The sequence below is a fragment of the Spathaspora passalidarum genome (assembly GCF_000223485.1).
Source record: "Spathaspora passalidarum NRRL Y-27907 unplaced genomic scaffold SPAPAscaffold_6, whole genome shotgun sequence".
Lineage (NCBI taxonomy): Eukaryota > Fungi > Ascomycota > Pichiomycetes > Serinales > Debaryomycetaceae > Spathaspora > Spathaspora passalidarum.
In genome coordinates, this window is record NW_006767430.1 from 158,781 (window position 1) to 175,761 (window position 16,981).

At 37.0% G+C, this 16,981-nt stretch overlaps 6 protein-coding genes across 6 annotated transcripts; 2 read left to right on the plus strand and 4 right to left on the minus strand. All coding sequences in view use genetic code 12, as the record gives it.

The window, feature by feature from the left end:
* Positions 1–48: 48 nt before the first annotated feature.
* Positions 49–999, minus strand: SPAPADRAFT_56702 (uncharacterized protein; the record flags this gene model as incomplete). The annotated part of the gene is made up of 1 exon (XM_007376684.1): positions 49–999. One exon carries the CDS (start codon positions 997–999, stop codon positions 49–51), a length of 951 nt encoding a protein of 316 aa, XP_007376746.1.
* Positions 1,000–1,133: 134 nt separating this feature from the next.
* On the minus strand, positions 1,134–2,759 carry SPAPADRAFT_142233 (uncharacterized protein; the record flags this gene model as incomplete). The annotated part of the gene is made up of 1 exon (XM_007376685.1): positions 1,134–2,759. One exon carries the CDS (start codon positions 2,757–2,759, stop codon positions 1,134–1,136), a length of 1,626 nt encoding a protein of 541 aa, XP_007376747.1.
* Positions 2,760–2,984: 225 nt separating this feature from the next.
* SPAPADRAFT_155869 (uncharacterized protein) lies at positions 2,985–5,671 on the minus strand (the record flags this gene model as incomplete). Its single annotated transcript, XM_007376686.1, has 2 exons — positions 2,985–4,679; positions 5,576–5,671. A coding segment is annotated over one exon (273 nt), but the record flags the coding sequence as incomplete, so codon positions are not given.
* SPAPADRAFT_62578 (uncharacterized protein) lies at positions 3,394–4,739 on the minus strand (the record flags this gene model as incomplete). The annotated part of the gene is made up of 1 exon (XM_007376687.1): positions 3,394–4,739. One exon carries the CDS (start codon positions 4,728–4,730, stop codon positions 4,314–4,316), a length of 417 nt encoding a protein of 138 aa, XP_007376749.1.
* SPAPADRAFT_142779 (ribonuclease P/MRP protein subunit) lies at positions 3,426–3,824 on the plus strand (the record flags this gene model as incomplete). Its single annotated transcript, XM_007376688.1, has 1 exon — positions 3,426–3,824. The coding sequence occupies one exon, from the start codon at positions 3,426–3,428 to the stop codon at positions 3,822–3,824; it is 399 nt and encodes a 132-aa protein (XP_007376750.1).
* Positions 5,672–14,188: 8,517 nt separating the features above from the next.
* On the plus strand, positions 14,189–15,071 carry SPAPADRAFT_67966 (uncharacterized protein; the record flags this gene model as incomplete). Its single annotated transcript, XM_007376689.1, has 1 exon — positions 14,189–15,071. One exon carries the CDS (start codon positions 14,189–14,191, stop codon positions 14,876–14,878), a length of 690 nt encoding a protein of 229 aa, XP_007376751.1.
* Between the last annotated feature and the right edge of the window lie 1,910 nt (positions 15,072–16,981).

A 16,981-nucleotide genomic window follows, 5' to 3' on the forward strand; every position in this document is an offset into this window, starting at 1 on the left:
CTAAAATTAAGACACCATGCATAATATTACGTGGTTTTCTCAATTTATTTACTCTAACAATTCTACTAAACTAGTCAAAGACTCTGCATAAAACAGAGGAACCAAACTTTCATCTTCTAAACTTCTATTGTCCAATAATTTAGCTAAATCAGTAAACTTGGTTCCTCCAGAAAGTACAAGTAATGATCCCTGTCCATCACCCAATTGTCCATCATTACCAAACTTAATATCAGTGTACATTGTATCACCAACCATCAACGACTTCTCTCTTTTAAATCCTTGGTCCTGTAAAATAATATCTAAAAAGTCACTACTTGGCTTTCCAGTATTGATAAATTCACGATCCGCAGTATATGCCATGTAATTCACCACACTTCCCCCAGCAGGTAATATAATACCTTCAGGTCCAGGATACGAACGGTCAATATTTGTACCAATAAATGGAATGGATTTGTTCTTGTAAAGTAGATATTGCAAAGTAGTTGCTATTTTCATATAATTGAACTTTTTGGTTGACCCAACGACAACTGCCTTTACTTCAGGATCAACCGTCAATAAAGGATGATTTTCCTGCCACTCCGAATCTAATCTAGAGTCAGTTCCTCCAATTGGTATATATCCCATTTCGGTCAATTCTCGTTCGATCCCTTCATCTCCCAATACCCAGATCTTTGATCCAAGAGGAATTTGTAACTTAGTCAACTCAAGGGCTGCTGAGTAACAAGTTGGGTAAATTTCATTCTTGGAAATATTGTGAATACCCAATTCGGCAAACTTTTCTAAGTAAACTTGACGAGATTTTGAGGAATTGTTGCTAACAAATATAAACTTTTTATTATGGGCACGAAGTAACTGTAAGAATTTATCAACTTTGGGTATGAGCTTGTTGTCTAACCAAATCACACCATCACAGTCAAATAGAAAGTTGTCATATTTTGAGAGGATATGCTCGGCTGTATCTTTGGTGGAGACATATACTGGATTTGTCTTGATTGTCATGGTAGCTCTATAACCTGTTGTATAATCTATAAGTGGTCTATATTAAGAAATGATGGAACAAGATTATTCATTTTTGTCTGGTGAGTAATTATTTATAACATAGTTGAGAAAGGAAAAAAAAAAATTCCTCGGGATTATTCCGTTTCCTTAAATTTCTCCATCCTTTGTTTCCAAAGCCTTCTAGCTTCTTTACGACTAATTCCTTCCAAAAACAAATCTTCATCATCATCTTCATTCATGTCATTATTATATTCGGTCCAATCACCATGAACGTCAATTTGTTTTCTTGACTTGTTTAATTTCATAGCATACTTGTCTTTATCTTTCTTGACTTCATAATTTCCACCTAAACTCAAATCTTTAAGTACAATTTCTCTTGTTCTTTCCAAAGATTCGATATCAGCAACTCGGTCAATTGTATCTTGTAGTAACTCATCAAAATTAGGCTGCGATGCAATCTCATGGAATGCTCTCATCATAGGCATGGAATCAGCACGGACTCTAGAATGCGAATCAATGGTGAAAATATTCAAATTGTCATAGTGTTGAATATAATCATTTCTGGTCATGATTTGTCGACATCTCCATAATGGTAATTCGGGTAGATGATGATCAACCAGTTTTGGTTGTTTCTTATCCATTTCAACTAATTCTTTCATTAGAAGCATGGCACTTGAGGAAAATTTCCCACTTTCCATAACATCATCATCCATATCATTACCTAATAATCCACACTTATTCAAGAACCAGGTCTTTTCACGATCAATGATTTCATGACATGCTTGAATGATATCCTTATTGCGAGCAACATGATTGATATGTTGCGGACGTCCTCCAATTAAATCATAAACTGTATTACATACATCCTCAGGTATTTGTTCCGGAAAATATCTTTGTCTGATAAACTTTAATGCACTGACAGTTTCCTTCCTGTCTAAATCTCTCACGTTGATCAACTCCAATCTTGTACCTAATTGCTTTAAATTTTCGTAAACCCAATAATCATCACTGTTGAAAATCATGGTGACTAGACCAGATCCACTTAATGCTTCAGCTTTTTGTTGTAATAATTCAATCAATTTGATACCTTCTTCGTTTTCTTTGATTAAATGGGCATTGTTAATAATCATGATCAACGGCTTTCCTACCTTCTTCACCCGAGCGCTAGCAAGCTGTTCCAACTTATTAAATGCTCGCTCAATGTCTAATAAGGCAGTGGTGTCTCTTTGTCCCTTGATAGAAAACAATGAACCTATATAATCTTCATTAAAGGTGAAATTAATTGCTTTACCTAGACGAATACGGAAGATTTCTGGGTCACTATGGGCATCAAACATGGCGACGTTATATCCATCAATTTTCTTCATTGATTCAAGAATAAGTGAAGTTTTACCAGTTCCCTTTTCACCGATTATAAGAAAATACCTACCAATTACATTCCCAGATATTATGTCATCTAAAAGTTTCTGTTGGCTACGCTCCACCCAGTAGGTACTATCTTTATGATCCAGTCTATGCATTTTCAATTGGGATGCAGGATCACCCGCTTCAAAGGCAGTATTGATCTTGGAAAGAACATGAATATCATAGAATTTATGATAGCAGAACCCAGCTAAAGCAAGAACTCCAACTGATGAAATTGTAATTGCCATTGTTTCAAGACATTTGAATATAAATGATTTGAATTTATCTTTCTTGGATTCATCTTTTGGCTCTTCTTCTTGCAACTCCTGAAGAAAGTTTTCAACTATTGGTTCCATTTTAAGAGTGTGGGATACGTGAAACGCTCTTCTAGAAAGAGGGTAATACACACGAGGATACCGCAATCGAATGATTGACCTTGTAACGAGTGAATTCATTGTAGTGGTTGTAAAAAGAAAATGGTTGTAAAAAAAAAAAAGACAAGGTGGCTGAGGAAATTTAACTTGGGTTGTCTGGAATTTCAAAATCGCGTGCGGCGGAAGAACTTTAGTCAATCTACCAATAAGGACGTTGGACAAAGGTTGATTTCTCGTCTGCTGCGTCTTCATCCATGATTAGCTCTTGATGATCTTGTTTCTTTTCGTGTTTTTGTAATTCTAATTGTGCTTGCATCATCATTTGAATTGTTCGTATATGTGCTTCACTGTGGATTCGACTGGTTTGGACGCGTTTAGTGCTGGGTGGTGGTGGTGTTGCTGATGCTGATGCTGAAGATGTTGGTGGAGTGGAGAAGATGAAATACTCATCCTCTTCAAATTTCCGTTTTGTCATTAGCATGTGTTAAATCAAGAATGGTAGTTAAACGTGGTTCGACTGTAAATTTACTTGGTTGACTAGATTTCTACCACGAAAGTTGGAATTTTCCCACCGCGAAATTCGCCTGCAATTTTTTTGAGGTTCATCGCCCAAACCATTGTTACAGTGCTAAAGTTCAACAGCGTACCATGACCAAACGAATACAAGGAAAACATATAAAACATACTGCAAATATAAAACCACGAACCCAAACGGAACAAATTCTGACATTTCTAATCAAATCACAAACTCCGTATGTGTCTGCAATTAAAAAGATCTCCAAGCAATTATCCAAGTTTGAACATTCAACTGGAGTAAAGAAATATAGTCAATATAAGCAAGTCTCATACATCACAGTTAAAGGTATGGGTAAATCTATTGAAAAAACTTTGAGTGTTGGCTTGTATTTCCAAGAAAGGTACAACGTTGATATACATACTGGAACCGTTGAAGTTCTCGACGAATTCCAACAAGATGAAGATGAATCGGTGTATAAAAAGAGATTAGTAAGTTCTGTTGAATTGAAAATCTGGTTAAAGAAGGAATGAATTATTGATCTGGTTTTTAGATAAAAGTAGAACAACATCTAGAGTTCTCTTGGGGAGGGGAAACATCCAGAGTTTTCATTTAATTGAAATCTTTCATGTGAAGTATTAGTCCTCGTAACAGCTCAACAAAGGATATCCGATTATTAAGTCTATACGATAGAGGTAATCAAAAAGTCAAATTGAACATTTGCAAACTTTAACAATTGATTGGGCTTGGCTGTTTTTTGGCAGCAGAATTGGCATACATTCTATCTCCGGGTCAATAGATCCCATAATGGGACATTTTTCGTTATTTATTATCTATAAATTCTCCATGTATTATTATGAATTGTAATTGAGCTTCTCTCGTGTCTCTTTGTATGTTGATGGTCAATTTTATAGCCCTGGTCTCTGCTTATATATTATCTTGTTGCTTTTTTTTTTATCTAGGAAGGCAACTGAAGGTGAATAGTTCGAGAGTTGAAATTATATAGCACAATAATTTCTCGATTAACTATTCATTTTCAGTAAGCATCTTTGTTTTATATTATACAAATCAATAACATGTCTTTCTAAATTAGCTGATTTCCTTTTGCCCTGATTAAGTTGATAATCATGATACTCATCTAAATCAACATTAAATATCTTCTCGCCAATCTTAACTAACTCCAAACATTTCTCCCAATCACGTTGATAGTAAGCTCGCTCGCAAGCATGTAATATCTTAACTCGGTCTATTTTCTTGCTAGGATCTAATTGATCTAGATTGGTGAATAACCAGTCATCATCATTTATAGTGGGCCCCGATTCATTCCATAATGAGACTTGGTGTAAGTATTGTTCTTCAGTCTGTGGTTTCCTTTGTTTTGTTGATTTCTTAGGTGGTGGGTTGGAGTAGGTTTTAACTGGTATTTCTTCTGTAGACATTTTGCAGCTAGAAAGACCTAGAGATTCACATATTAGTAGGCCTAAGATATTTATTTTTTTTGTCATTAGATGGGATTTGAAACATCCAAAAATCAACCATAAATCCTGCTCATAGTTAACTAATCTAATTAGAAGATGAGTGATCTTGTTAGGTGTCTAGTGTATATTTCCAATCTATTCAGATTATTAATACATTGTAATAGTTTTCATTTGAGAGTTGGATTTATTGTGACCAACGATTTAACTGTTAGATTTAAGTTTTAATATAGTCAAAGCATGATGATATATGATCAATTTACCATAATCAAAGCCTATTCTGGTTCATGGATCTTATATCAACTTAGTGATGCTGGTTAACTACATTGTAAGTATATTTCTTATGAATAAATCCACATATTAACAAATTCTGATCGTTTTGTTTTAATCGACTCTTCTAAGAGTGACTTATCTGAATTTTTAATATATTGTTTTACGCTTGAGTCTTAGAATTAGGTATCTACTTCTCATATTGCAGAATTATTTAGATAACAATAAAGTTTATTGGGAAACATATACAAATAAACTATTTAAACAAACATCATAGTAGAAATCAAACATAAACATAACATAAAGACATTAGAGTTAATACCCGAGGCAGAACCTTCATAGTCTTCAAGTAACTCTTCAAGATCTGGTTCAAGATTATTATCGAAACCACCTGATGCTGGATTACCGTTAGGTGAACTCATAACTTCAGGAACACCACCATCAGGAACAGCAGTAGTGTACACGACAGGAACCACGGTTTGATAGGTTTGTCCATCAGATACAAAGGTGGTTGGAACAGCACTGGTGTATGTAAACACGTTAGGATCTTGGAGGAGCTCTTCTTGTTGTTCCAAGGAAGGATCATTGGAATTACCGGAAGAACTATTTGGATTACCGGAAGAACTGTTTGGATTACCAGAAGGATCATTAGGGTTGACAGGGGCGTTTGGATTACCACCAGCAGATGGAACTTGGAGTTCTTCTTCTTGATCTGGATTGACGCCAGGTTGAGTATTTCCATTACCAGCTGGATCATTTGGATTAGCTGGGGTGTTTGGATTACCGGCTGGGCCATCAGGATTAGCTGGAGTATTGGAACCTCCACCAGGGTATTGCACTTGAAGCTCTTCTTCTTGCTCTGGAGTAACACCTGGATAATTAGGATTCACAGGAGCATTAGGATTAGCTGGATCATTTGGATTGACTGGGGCATTTGGATTGCCACCTGGGTATTGAACTTGGAGTTCTTCTTCTTGTTCTGGAACAACACCTGGAACATTAGGGTTGGAAGGATCATTAGGATTGGATGGATCATTTGGATTACCACCTGGAACATTAGGATTGGATGGATCATTTGGATACCACTGACATAGGATGGATGGATCATTTGGATACCACTGGAACGTAGGGTTAGAAGGATCATTTGGATTACCACCTGGAACATTAGGATTGGATGGATCACTTGGGTTACCTGGATATGGAATTTCAAGTTCTTCTTCTTGTTCGGGATTAACATTTCCTGGAGTAGTTCCTCCTGGTTGAGAACCGGTTGGGACTGGTGGGTAAACTGTAGGATAAGTAACCGTGGTAACATAGACAGTGTTAGCACCTGTAACTGTAGTAACAAATGGTGGAGGAACGTATGGTCCTGTAACTGTAGTAACGTAGGAAGTGTCAGGATATACAATTGTAGTAACCACACCTGGTGGGTTATATGGGCCAGTAGTGACATAACTAGTGTATGGGTTTGTAATGGTAGTAACAACACCTGGTGGAACGTATGGTGGAGTAACTGTGACAACATAAGTAGTGTCAGAGTTCACAATTGTAGTGACAGTAGGTGGTGGATAGTATGGATTGGTAACTGTGGTGACATAAGTAGTGTCAGGGTTTGAAACAGTAACTGTGACTGGGGGATTGTATGGTTCAGTAATAGTAGTAACATAAGTAGTGTCTGGTCTAGTTACTGTGGAAGTAACTACTGGTGGGTTGTATGGTTCAGTAATAGTTGTCACATATGTAGTGTCTGGTCTTGAAACTGTGGAAGTAACTACTGGAGGATTATATGGTTCAGTAACTGTTGTGACATATGTAGTGTCTGGTCTAGTTACTGTGGAAGTAACTACTGGTGGGTTGAATGGTTCAGTGATAGTTGTCACATAGGTAGTATCTGGACTTGAAACTGTAGTAGTAACTACAACTGGAGGTGGACCAACAGAAGTAGTTGTCACTGTCAAAGTCAAAGTCGTGGATTCATCTGGATTGCTTGGATCAACACTAACAGTAGTAACAGTCTCAGTCAAAGTTCTAGTTTCTTGTGGAGGATCAACAGTAACGTAGGTAACAGTTTCAGTAAAAGTTCTAGTTGTAGTTGGTTCTACACTAGTGTTGGTAATTGTTTCAGTTACGGTTCTAGTTACAGGTGGTGGAGGTGGTACAGTTGTTTCGGTTACAGTAACTTCTTCAGTAAGTGGGCCAGTAGGTTCTTCTGGTCCAGTTGGTTGTCCAGTTGGTGGACCAGTAGGTTCTTCAGATGGTTGACCGGTAGGTTCTTCAATACCAGATTCAACAGGTGCTTCTGGTCCTGTTGGTTGTTCTGTAGATGGACCAGTAGGTTCTTCAGATGGTTGACCGGTAGGTTCTTCAATAACAGATTCAACAGGTTCTTCTGGTCCTGTTGGTTGTTCTGTAGATGGAACTGTTGGATCTTTAGTTGGGTCTTCAGTAACAGGATCAGTAGCATCTTCGGTTGGTGGAACAGTTGGTTCAGGGTCTTGAGTTGGTAATTCAGTAGGTTCGGGATTTTCAGTTGGTTCCTCAGTAAGTAATTCAGTAGGTTCAGGATCTTGAGTTGGTACTTCAGTTGGTTCTTCCGTAGGTCCATCAGTTGGTTCATCGTCACCTGGATCCATTGGATCTCTTGAAATAGGAGGATTTGGATTTTCAGAACTAGGTTCTGGTTCAGGTTCAGGTTCTGGTTCAGGTTCTGGTTCAGGTTCTGGTTCAGGTTCTGGTTCAGGTTCTGGTTCTGGTTCTGGTTCAGGTTCGGGTTCGGGTTCTGGTTCTGGTTCTGGTTCGGGTTCTGGTTCAGGTTCAGGTTCAGGTTCAGGTTCTGGTTCGGGTTCGGGTTCGGGTTCGGGTTCAGGTTCTGGTTCTGGTTCTGGTTCAGGTTCGGGTTCGGGTTCGGGTTCTGGTTCTGGTTCGGGTTCTGGTTCAGGTTCAGGTTCAGGTTCAGGTTCTGGTTCAGGTTCAGGTTCAGGTTCAGGTTCTGGTTCTGGTTCTGGTTCTGGTTCGGGTTCGGGTTCGGGTTCGGGTTCTGGTTCTGGTTCAGGCTCTGGTTCTGGTTCTGGTTCAGGTTCAGGTTCGGGTACGCAATTTTCTTGCCAACATTGAAGTGGAGAATCATCGTAGTAACTGCATCCATGTCCATAAGTGGCACCATTATTTGACCATTCATATTGTACTTCGAACGGGCTTGTACATGTATATGACATTATAATTTGAGATGGCATAGTAAATACCAAGTAAAAGTGATATGGTGAATCACCAACAAGATCGATGTTGTAGTCATAAAGTACTACACCATCTACGCCACCTGGTCCCAGAACATATATTCTCTGAAGATCACGTCTAGGTCCTAAATTTCCATTTATTTCAAATTCAAGCATCACTTCATACAAACCATCTTGTAACAGTGTAATGTAAACGAAATTAAAGGTCTGTAATCCAAGATTATAACGGTTAGAATTTTGTCCCAATGGGTATGAGCAATACAACTCTGAGACGTAGGATGGACATCCCGTTGGCTCTGGTAAATCTGGTATTGTGGATATTATAGTGGATGGGTCTCCAGTTGGTTCTTCATTACATATTTCATTCCAACATATATTAGGTGAATCTGAATAATCATCGCAACGATGATGATACTCGGCATAATCGTTTTCCCATTCGTATACAATATGGAAATCTGATGTGCAAGTGAGGGAACCAGAATAATAATCAGCTGACATCGTCCATTTGAAGAAGAAATGATATGGTGAATCACCTGTAAGGTCCATTTGCAAGTCTCTGTCATATAATAGAACATTATTTACGTACAGACCAGGTGTCCTTAAGTTATTTATGGAAATTCTTTGTAACAAACGTTTTGGAATGGTTCTTTCGATCTCAACCTCAATCACTACCTCATAATCATCTTCACCAACATTTTCAATGGAAACAAAATCAAACTTCAAAATATCTGGATAACCTTGTGTTCTAGAATATTGACCAACATCAAAATCACACTCATAATGTCCACTTGATTCAGGACATGCTATTGGAGTTGGCATATCATCCTTTGTTGATATGATGAAAGATGGTTCACCTTCAGGTTCCTGGTAACATATATCATCCCAACATTGAAGTGAGGAGTCAGTCCCATAGCCATACAATGGATAAATGTTAGGACAGCCATGTCCGTATTCTGCAGAGGCATGATCCCAAGTGTATGATATGACAAAAGGAGTAGTACAGACGTAGTTTTCCAAATATTGAGCCTTCATTATCCAACTAAAGTAGAAATGGAAAGGTGAATTTCCAGCAAGATTAATGTTGTAATAACGGTTGTAAATCACTAGTGTATCGAGGTAGTTTTCGGGTGTTTCAAGGAATGAGATTTCAATTGATTGTAATTCAAGCTTTGGATGAAATGCTCTATCAATCTCAAATTCAATCAACACCTCATACAAGTCTTCATCGATGTGTCTAATAGAATGGAATTCAAAAGTTTGTAGTTTTGGGTATCCATACAGCGAAGAACGTTCTCCCTGGGCCGAAGGACACCATCTATTGTCATACCATTGTTCGGGGCATGCTGATGCAGAAGGTAATGGAGGTCTTTCTGGATCAATGGTTTCAGGTACAGGTTCTTCAGCGCAAATATCATCCCAACAATGAAGAGGAGAGTCCATTCCGGCACCATAGTTGAAACAACCGTGTTGATAAGTAGCTGAACTGTCACCCCAATTGTATTGAATACTGAATGGTGTGGTACATGTAACCTGATCCCAGATTTGTGTTCTCATTACCACCACAAAGTAGAAATGGTAAGGTGAATCTCCAGCAAGGTTGTCGACTGCACCCTGACGGTAAATTTCAAGTTCGTTGAGATAATCGTAGGCGGAATCAAGACCAGAAATATAAACTGATTCCAAATCCCATTTTGGATGAACAGTACTGTCAATCTGGAACTCAATAGTTACTTCATACAAATCTTCATCAACGTAAAATATACTTTGAACATCAAATCTTTGTACCATTGGATAACCATTATCACGTGAGGCTTGACCAACATCAGCAACTACACAGACAGCATCTGAATAAATATGAGAAGGACAACTGGTAGGTTCTGGCAATTCTGGTCTATCTGGATTAATAGTGACAGGCTCAGGATCTTCACTACAATCATTCAGCCAGCATTGCATTGGATAGTCATACACACCATCGTTATCACCAGGGCATCCATGACCATAAGGAGCAACAACAGAGTTATCCCAACTATACACCACTTTAAATGGAGTAGTGCATGCCAAGTTGTTTATATTCTGAGTCCTCATGACCCAGTTAACAAAGAAGTGATAAGGCGAATCGCCAACCTTGTCTGTATTATCTCTCTGGAAAAGAACAAGAGGATCGCTGACATATGAATCACGGGTGTTGAGACCTTCAACAACAATCAGTTCGATTGTTCTCATAGGATACTTGTTTGGATCAATTTCAAATTCAACCATTACCTCATATAAATCATCATCTACCATCTTAATGTATTCAAAGTTAAAGGTATTCAAGGCTGGGAATTCATCATTTTGTGAGCTGCTTAATCCAAATTGGTAATCACAACTATAAACAGGTTCAAAATGGGTTGGACATTCAGTGGGTTCACCAGTTCCTTCGGGTAACGTTTCAATAGTCGAAGGTTCAGCATCATTACATTCAGGAGCCCAACATTGAAGTGGATAATCATGAGGATCATTACTGTTACAATCATGGATGAAACTAGCCTTGATACTGGCTGCCGATCTAGCTTGAGCCGGTCTTGAACCATCTTTCCAACTAAATTCAATCAGGAATGGTGTTGTACAAACTTGTCCATCGAGCATCTGAGTTTGCATAGCCCAACGAACAAAGAAATGGTATGGTGAATCAGCAAGGACATTTTCATCAGTCGACCAATCATAAATAAGGTATGGGTTTGTAAGGTAATCACCAGCAGTATTAAGATCTTTTAAGGAAATATATTCCAAATTAGAAACTGGGAACACAGAAGGGTTGATTTCTATTTCCACCAATACTTCATAGTAGTCATCAACAATCAGGTTAATTTCAACGAATTCAAACTTTTTCATAGTTGGACCAAAACCACCAGTTTGGACTGGAGGAACAGAACAGTAACCTGACCAAGTCGTTGGACAATCAGTGTTTGCAGTTGGCAACAGTTCATTTGGTAACTCTAATGTAGCTGGAGGAGCTGTAATTTCTGGTTCGGTAGTTTCAATTTGAGATGATTCCATTTCAGTGGTTTCCATCTCAGTACTTTCAAGTTCAGTACTTTCAATTTCTGATGATTCAATTTCTGACGGTTCTACTTCAGTGGTTTCTCCTTCGCTGGGCCAACCACCTCCTCCTCCTGCACAAGTTGGAACCCAGCATTGAATTGGATAATCACCGGAATCACATGCATGATAATACACGAACCTGTCATCTATATCATCGTCTCGTTTAGAAGCAGGAGCAGGTGGGGGAACCATATCATACACGATCTTGAATGGAGTGGTACACATCATCATACCCTTACGTTCAGCCTTCATCACCCATTTGACAAAGAAATGGGTTGGGGTGAATCCATCAGTAGTTTCACGTTCTTCAGATTCTTCAGATTCTTCAGGTTCTTCAGGTTCTTCAGGTTCTTCAAGATATTTTTCAAATATTATGGTCTCATTGGTAAGATAATTATCAGGAGTTGAAAGATCTTGGAACTTAACAAAATTAACAAGATCTGGGTCAAGCTCATCATCAAGTTTAAATTCAAGGATAACTTCATATAAATTTCCACTACCAACAACGTACAGAATGTTTTTGTATTCAAAAGTGTCGATCTGGGGCATATCTTCATTATTTGAAGAGTTTTCCCCCATTGGATAATCACATAATGGTTCCCATTCAGTAGGAGTGGGACATTCTATTGTTGTGTAGGTGAATGTTGGAGGCAAGGTCAAAGTGGAAGGTATTATTGATTCTCTGGTAGTTGTTTCTTCGAAAGAAGTTTCTTCATCTTCTGTAGATTGGTCCAGTTCTTCGGATGAGGTCTCAACTTCGGAAGTTTCTTCATCTTCTGTAGATTGGTCCAGTTCTTCGGTTGCAGTCTCAACTTCGGAAGTTTCTTCATCTTCTGTAGATTGGTCCAGTTCTTCGGTTGCGGTCTCAACTTCGGAAGTTTCTTCATCATCCTCTTCTGGTTCCCTTTGCTCTTCTTCTGGATCTCCTTCACCCTCTACCTCTTCTAGTTCATCATCTGATGAAATATCTGTGTTACAGGATTCAGCCCAACATTGGATAGGGAGCTGACCAGGGCAACCATGATAGTATTCTGCAGTTACTATATCGTCTTCTTTCCAGGTATACCGAATCAGGAAAGGAGTTGTGCACTCCCTTTGTGGGTTGTAATCTGCTTGCATAATCCATTTAACAAAAATGTGGTAGGGATTATCAACACCAAGTAATGGAAAATTTACAGTATCAGAAATATAATCAGTTTGGAGACCGTACATGGTAATACCTACTAAAGCTTCTGGCTTATGTACAGTGGGATCAATTTTAAGTTCAACAATCACTTCATAGACTTCGTTAGTGTTTGGTATAATTTTAATAGATTGATATTTAAACGTAATTAATTCGGGATAGTCACTCTTTGCCGGTTCACTAGAACAGTAATCATGGGTAGGAGAATAAGGACACTGTTCTGGCTGGTAGTAAGGCTTAGGTGGTAGCAAGCTCACAGTGTGAGCAGCTGATGAAATAATCATACCACTTGCAAGCGATAGTAGCTGCAATAGTAGTAGATAAAAACGGAACCAAATTCGTTGCATTGTAAATGGTAATGTTTTTGTTGCAAAAATTAATATAGTAAGGAATGTTTAGATTTTTTTTTTGCAAAAGAAGGAAGATGATGATCACTACTTATACATCTTAAGGAGCATGGATTATCTTCATGTACTCTCTCCCAGTCCAATATGCAGATATACCTGCAATCATGGTGATCATTCATGTTAGCAAGATCATATGAGAAGACTTGTCTCTTTGAAACGCATTCCTTCAAACGTCACTTTGCTATTGCAAAAATAATGAACGAGGCGATCTGTGCGGCAATATCCAATCGGGGAGTTATTCCGAGAGGTAAAGCCATATGTAAACTTGCAAATGATCTGATCTATTGACGTAATTTAATAATGTATGCCAAATTATTTTTTAATGCGATCTACGTCATTGTTCCAGCAAAAGAAACAAGACATTTTTTTTTACTAGAAGAGACTAAAGAATGATCTAAATCTGACTTACGATGACGCCTCATGGAAATAACTGTCATCTTTATTTTAAAACGTTTTAATCATTTCAACAAAGACATGACTGTATTCCCGATCTACTTGGTTGTGCACTTTTACATGGAACACATATAAAGCTTTGTTGTGTAATTTGTTATACACAGTACAAAGATACCCCAGGAAAGGTGCAACCCTCCAAAGTGAGAAACCATTCCGTGAAAAACCGGGCTTGAGAAATTATTGTTATCAAATTCTTGACAATCTTCAACCATGTATAGAGGACTGTAGTTCTTCCGAAATAGACTGGGAAAACCTAGGAGTTCTAAGTGGAGTACAAAAGATTTAGTCTAATACCAACAATATTGCCAAAACAGACTTTGTTTTTTTTTCTTGGCGGTATTTGTTGCATGACATAATGAGCAGCGATATAATAAGATCTGATTCATATATGTAGAATTAATATTACCGATCTGGGCAGAGCCTTGAAGGATGACTTCGATGGCATTGTTTCACGGAAAAAAATAAAAAAATAAAAAGAAAATTGAAAAAAAAATAACGTGTCGTCAATTCTTGCTAGATTTACATGATTAGTGTGTATGTGTTGCTAAAACTGGAAGAGTAGTGCGATGGCCATTACTGAGGCAGTAACAATCTAAAAGATTTGATAACGTATCTTGACGAGATTTTTACGTAGCAAATGATACTAAAATAGATCTATATAGCTACTTTTTTCGGGTGCAAGATATCTGGTAATAGTACAGTTACCCGGAATTGGGTAAACTCTCCACATTTCTTGGCAAGAAGTATAAATAATCCAAAGAATTTTAACAGAGTGTTCACGATTGATACAACATGAGTAAATATGTATGGTTTGGAAATTTTGTATCTGAAGCAGATTTTGAATGCTATTTAGACCAAAAGCGGTGTTTGGAAGCATGGGCCATATATGACAATGAGCCTGCTACAGGGGATGATAATAATGCAGAACCAAGTACAGAATTACGTTGCGATTTCTGTAAGGAGGTTGATTTGGATTTTTATGATGAGGATTTTATGATCATAAAATATTATCCACAAGAAGATATTGCTATAATTGCTTCGGATTTACTGGTGGATAAAAGGGAACTTGAGGCATTATTTAAAAAGAAAAATATCAAGAAATTTAATTCTGTAATAGCGTATGAGGGTGCTGATCTAACTGAAGAACAAGCTTCTAATTCAATGGGAGTAGTGTATATTGGAAACCTAGTGATGAAATCTGCATCTGCTTTACAAGCTCACTATTTATGGGTTGGTGATAAAAAATTAGACAAGAAAACTATCCTTAAACATGCTGGTATTAGAAAAGATAGTTTAATAAAATTAAGTTATAATCATGCTTCTAGTCCTAGAAATGTTGATGAAATGTTGATTCTTAAAGTTGATAATTTGAATATTATTACCGTTAATTCGATTCTTGAATTGATTTTGAAGGGAGACGTTAGAGTAGATGATGAAAGAATCGGTGGCGCGTTGGGAATGACTTATATTGGGAAATTCTAAGTTATCAAGTACTTGTAAATAAATTTTGGGTGCAAAATTTTTGCTCTATATTGAGCAAATTCAACCATTATGTTACATTAATAACTCATAAATTAATGTTCATACAACAATACTTGTAGCTCGTGGTATAAACCTCTACATTTAGAGTACGTTCTATATCGATAGAAAATATTTGAAATTTTCAACTAAAATATTTCAAAAATATTATGGTGGTACGACACTTCACTTTTAGAGATCTCTTTTTATTTTTAGTTGTGAAAATCCCGATCACCTTTTCGGGTTCTAATTTCACTCGTCTAACAACGGATGGGATCTAGAACTATTTACCCTGGTTACGAGCAAGCTACTATCGTATGTTAAATTTCAAGTGTTTCGAGGCGGAATGAGAGGGGGGAAGGTGTTCGAGACAACGTTTTGAAAAGTTTGACAGAACAGGAAAAAAAAACTACGAAAAAAGAAAAGTATTTGAGATGATTTGACGCCAAGCTCGTCATGGCTACTCGTTTCGTTTAACGTAATTGCTTATCTACTTTATTTACATTTGCAGCAACTTTTTTTTTATAAATGACATCTTGTTAAGCCATAGCATTATTTTTGGCCAAGAAAAATAAAATACAAAAAAAAACCGTAACATCCATTAATCAATAATAATCGTAATGACAAAAATAGGACCAGATTTCCGAGAATCATAAACTGAAGTACAAGTCACACACAAAAAAAAATTTCGAAATTTCGTATTTTGTTCCCAATACATCAAAAATTTAAAGTTATGAAATACGGCATGAAAATAAGTTTGCTGTTTACGTAGATGCAAGGATGGTGAGGTTGTGCGCATTGTGTGATTTGTTGTTGAGATCGAAATTCTATGCCATGATTGTTAATCGTTGTTACGATTGCTTTTCTCACATGTTCTAAACATGACGTAAGACTGTAAGCGTAAGCCTTACGACGAAAACCACCACACATACACACTGTTGACAACCCACATCAAAAAAAAAAACGCCTTTAAACTAAACTTAACCAGTAAATTTTTAACCTGCATAGAGATCTGAAATGGTGGAGGCAGTTCTGATTGTTTCGAATAACATGAAAATTCCACAAAACATGGAGAACAATGGCGGCAAGAATAAAATAATTGAAAATTTATAACTGAAACAATTTAAAATAATAAAGGCGGAATCTTTTTTCATTTTATTTTATTTTATGTACCTATATTTTTTTTGCTGTTGCTTTGCGAAATATTTTCGACTGTAATCTAAACTTTATTGGGCGCACTCCTTGGTTTTTACGTAACCTGTAAAAAACAAGTGAGATTCACACGTGCAAAATTTAATATTAGCAACCATAAAAAAAAGACGAGGCGAAGTTAAAGATATGGAGAATACGATCGTAACATGAAAAACATATAACGCCCCCCCTCACTAATGATCTTGGTTAAATCATCGATTTAATCAGACTATTTCAGATCAATTATAAATCAATTTCAAGCCACTAGATAATAGTGACCTACTTTGGTCAATCCACAATTTACACACACGGAGATTCCAGTCCTCCTCACCAGATATAAAATTCGCAAAAAAAAATTGATCCAAAAAAAAAGAAAGACAAAAAAAAAAAAGATAAATGACCTAATAATACGAAATAGTAAACTCACCGGAATCGGAACATCTGGGAATTTGCTCAATAAGCCTGTATATAACAATACTCTGACCCGCGATATTTACATTAATAACATTATCTAAGGATAGAATTGTGTTGATGTATCTAACGAGCTTATCATAAACGTTTCTTATCTAAAAAATTTTAATGGTAACTACTCTTGCTATGAGGGAAATCAACTGATTATTATAATAAAGTTTCCTCTCTCCCCCCCCTCACAGTGAAAATAGAACTTTTTTATTTTAATTCTTTTTTTTTTTGGTTGTAGATAAATTATTATTTCATGCGTGATTTATTCGTCATTAAATCCAACAAAAAAAAAACTTACTGTCATTTTTCTCAAATATACGGACTGCATCATGATTGCTCGTTTTTTTTTTTTTGTGAACAGAACATCTGCACCTCTTAAAAATTTCAATTACGAGGTCAACCAAAAAAAAGGAA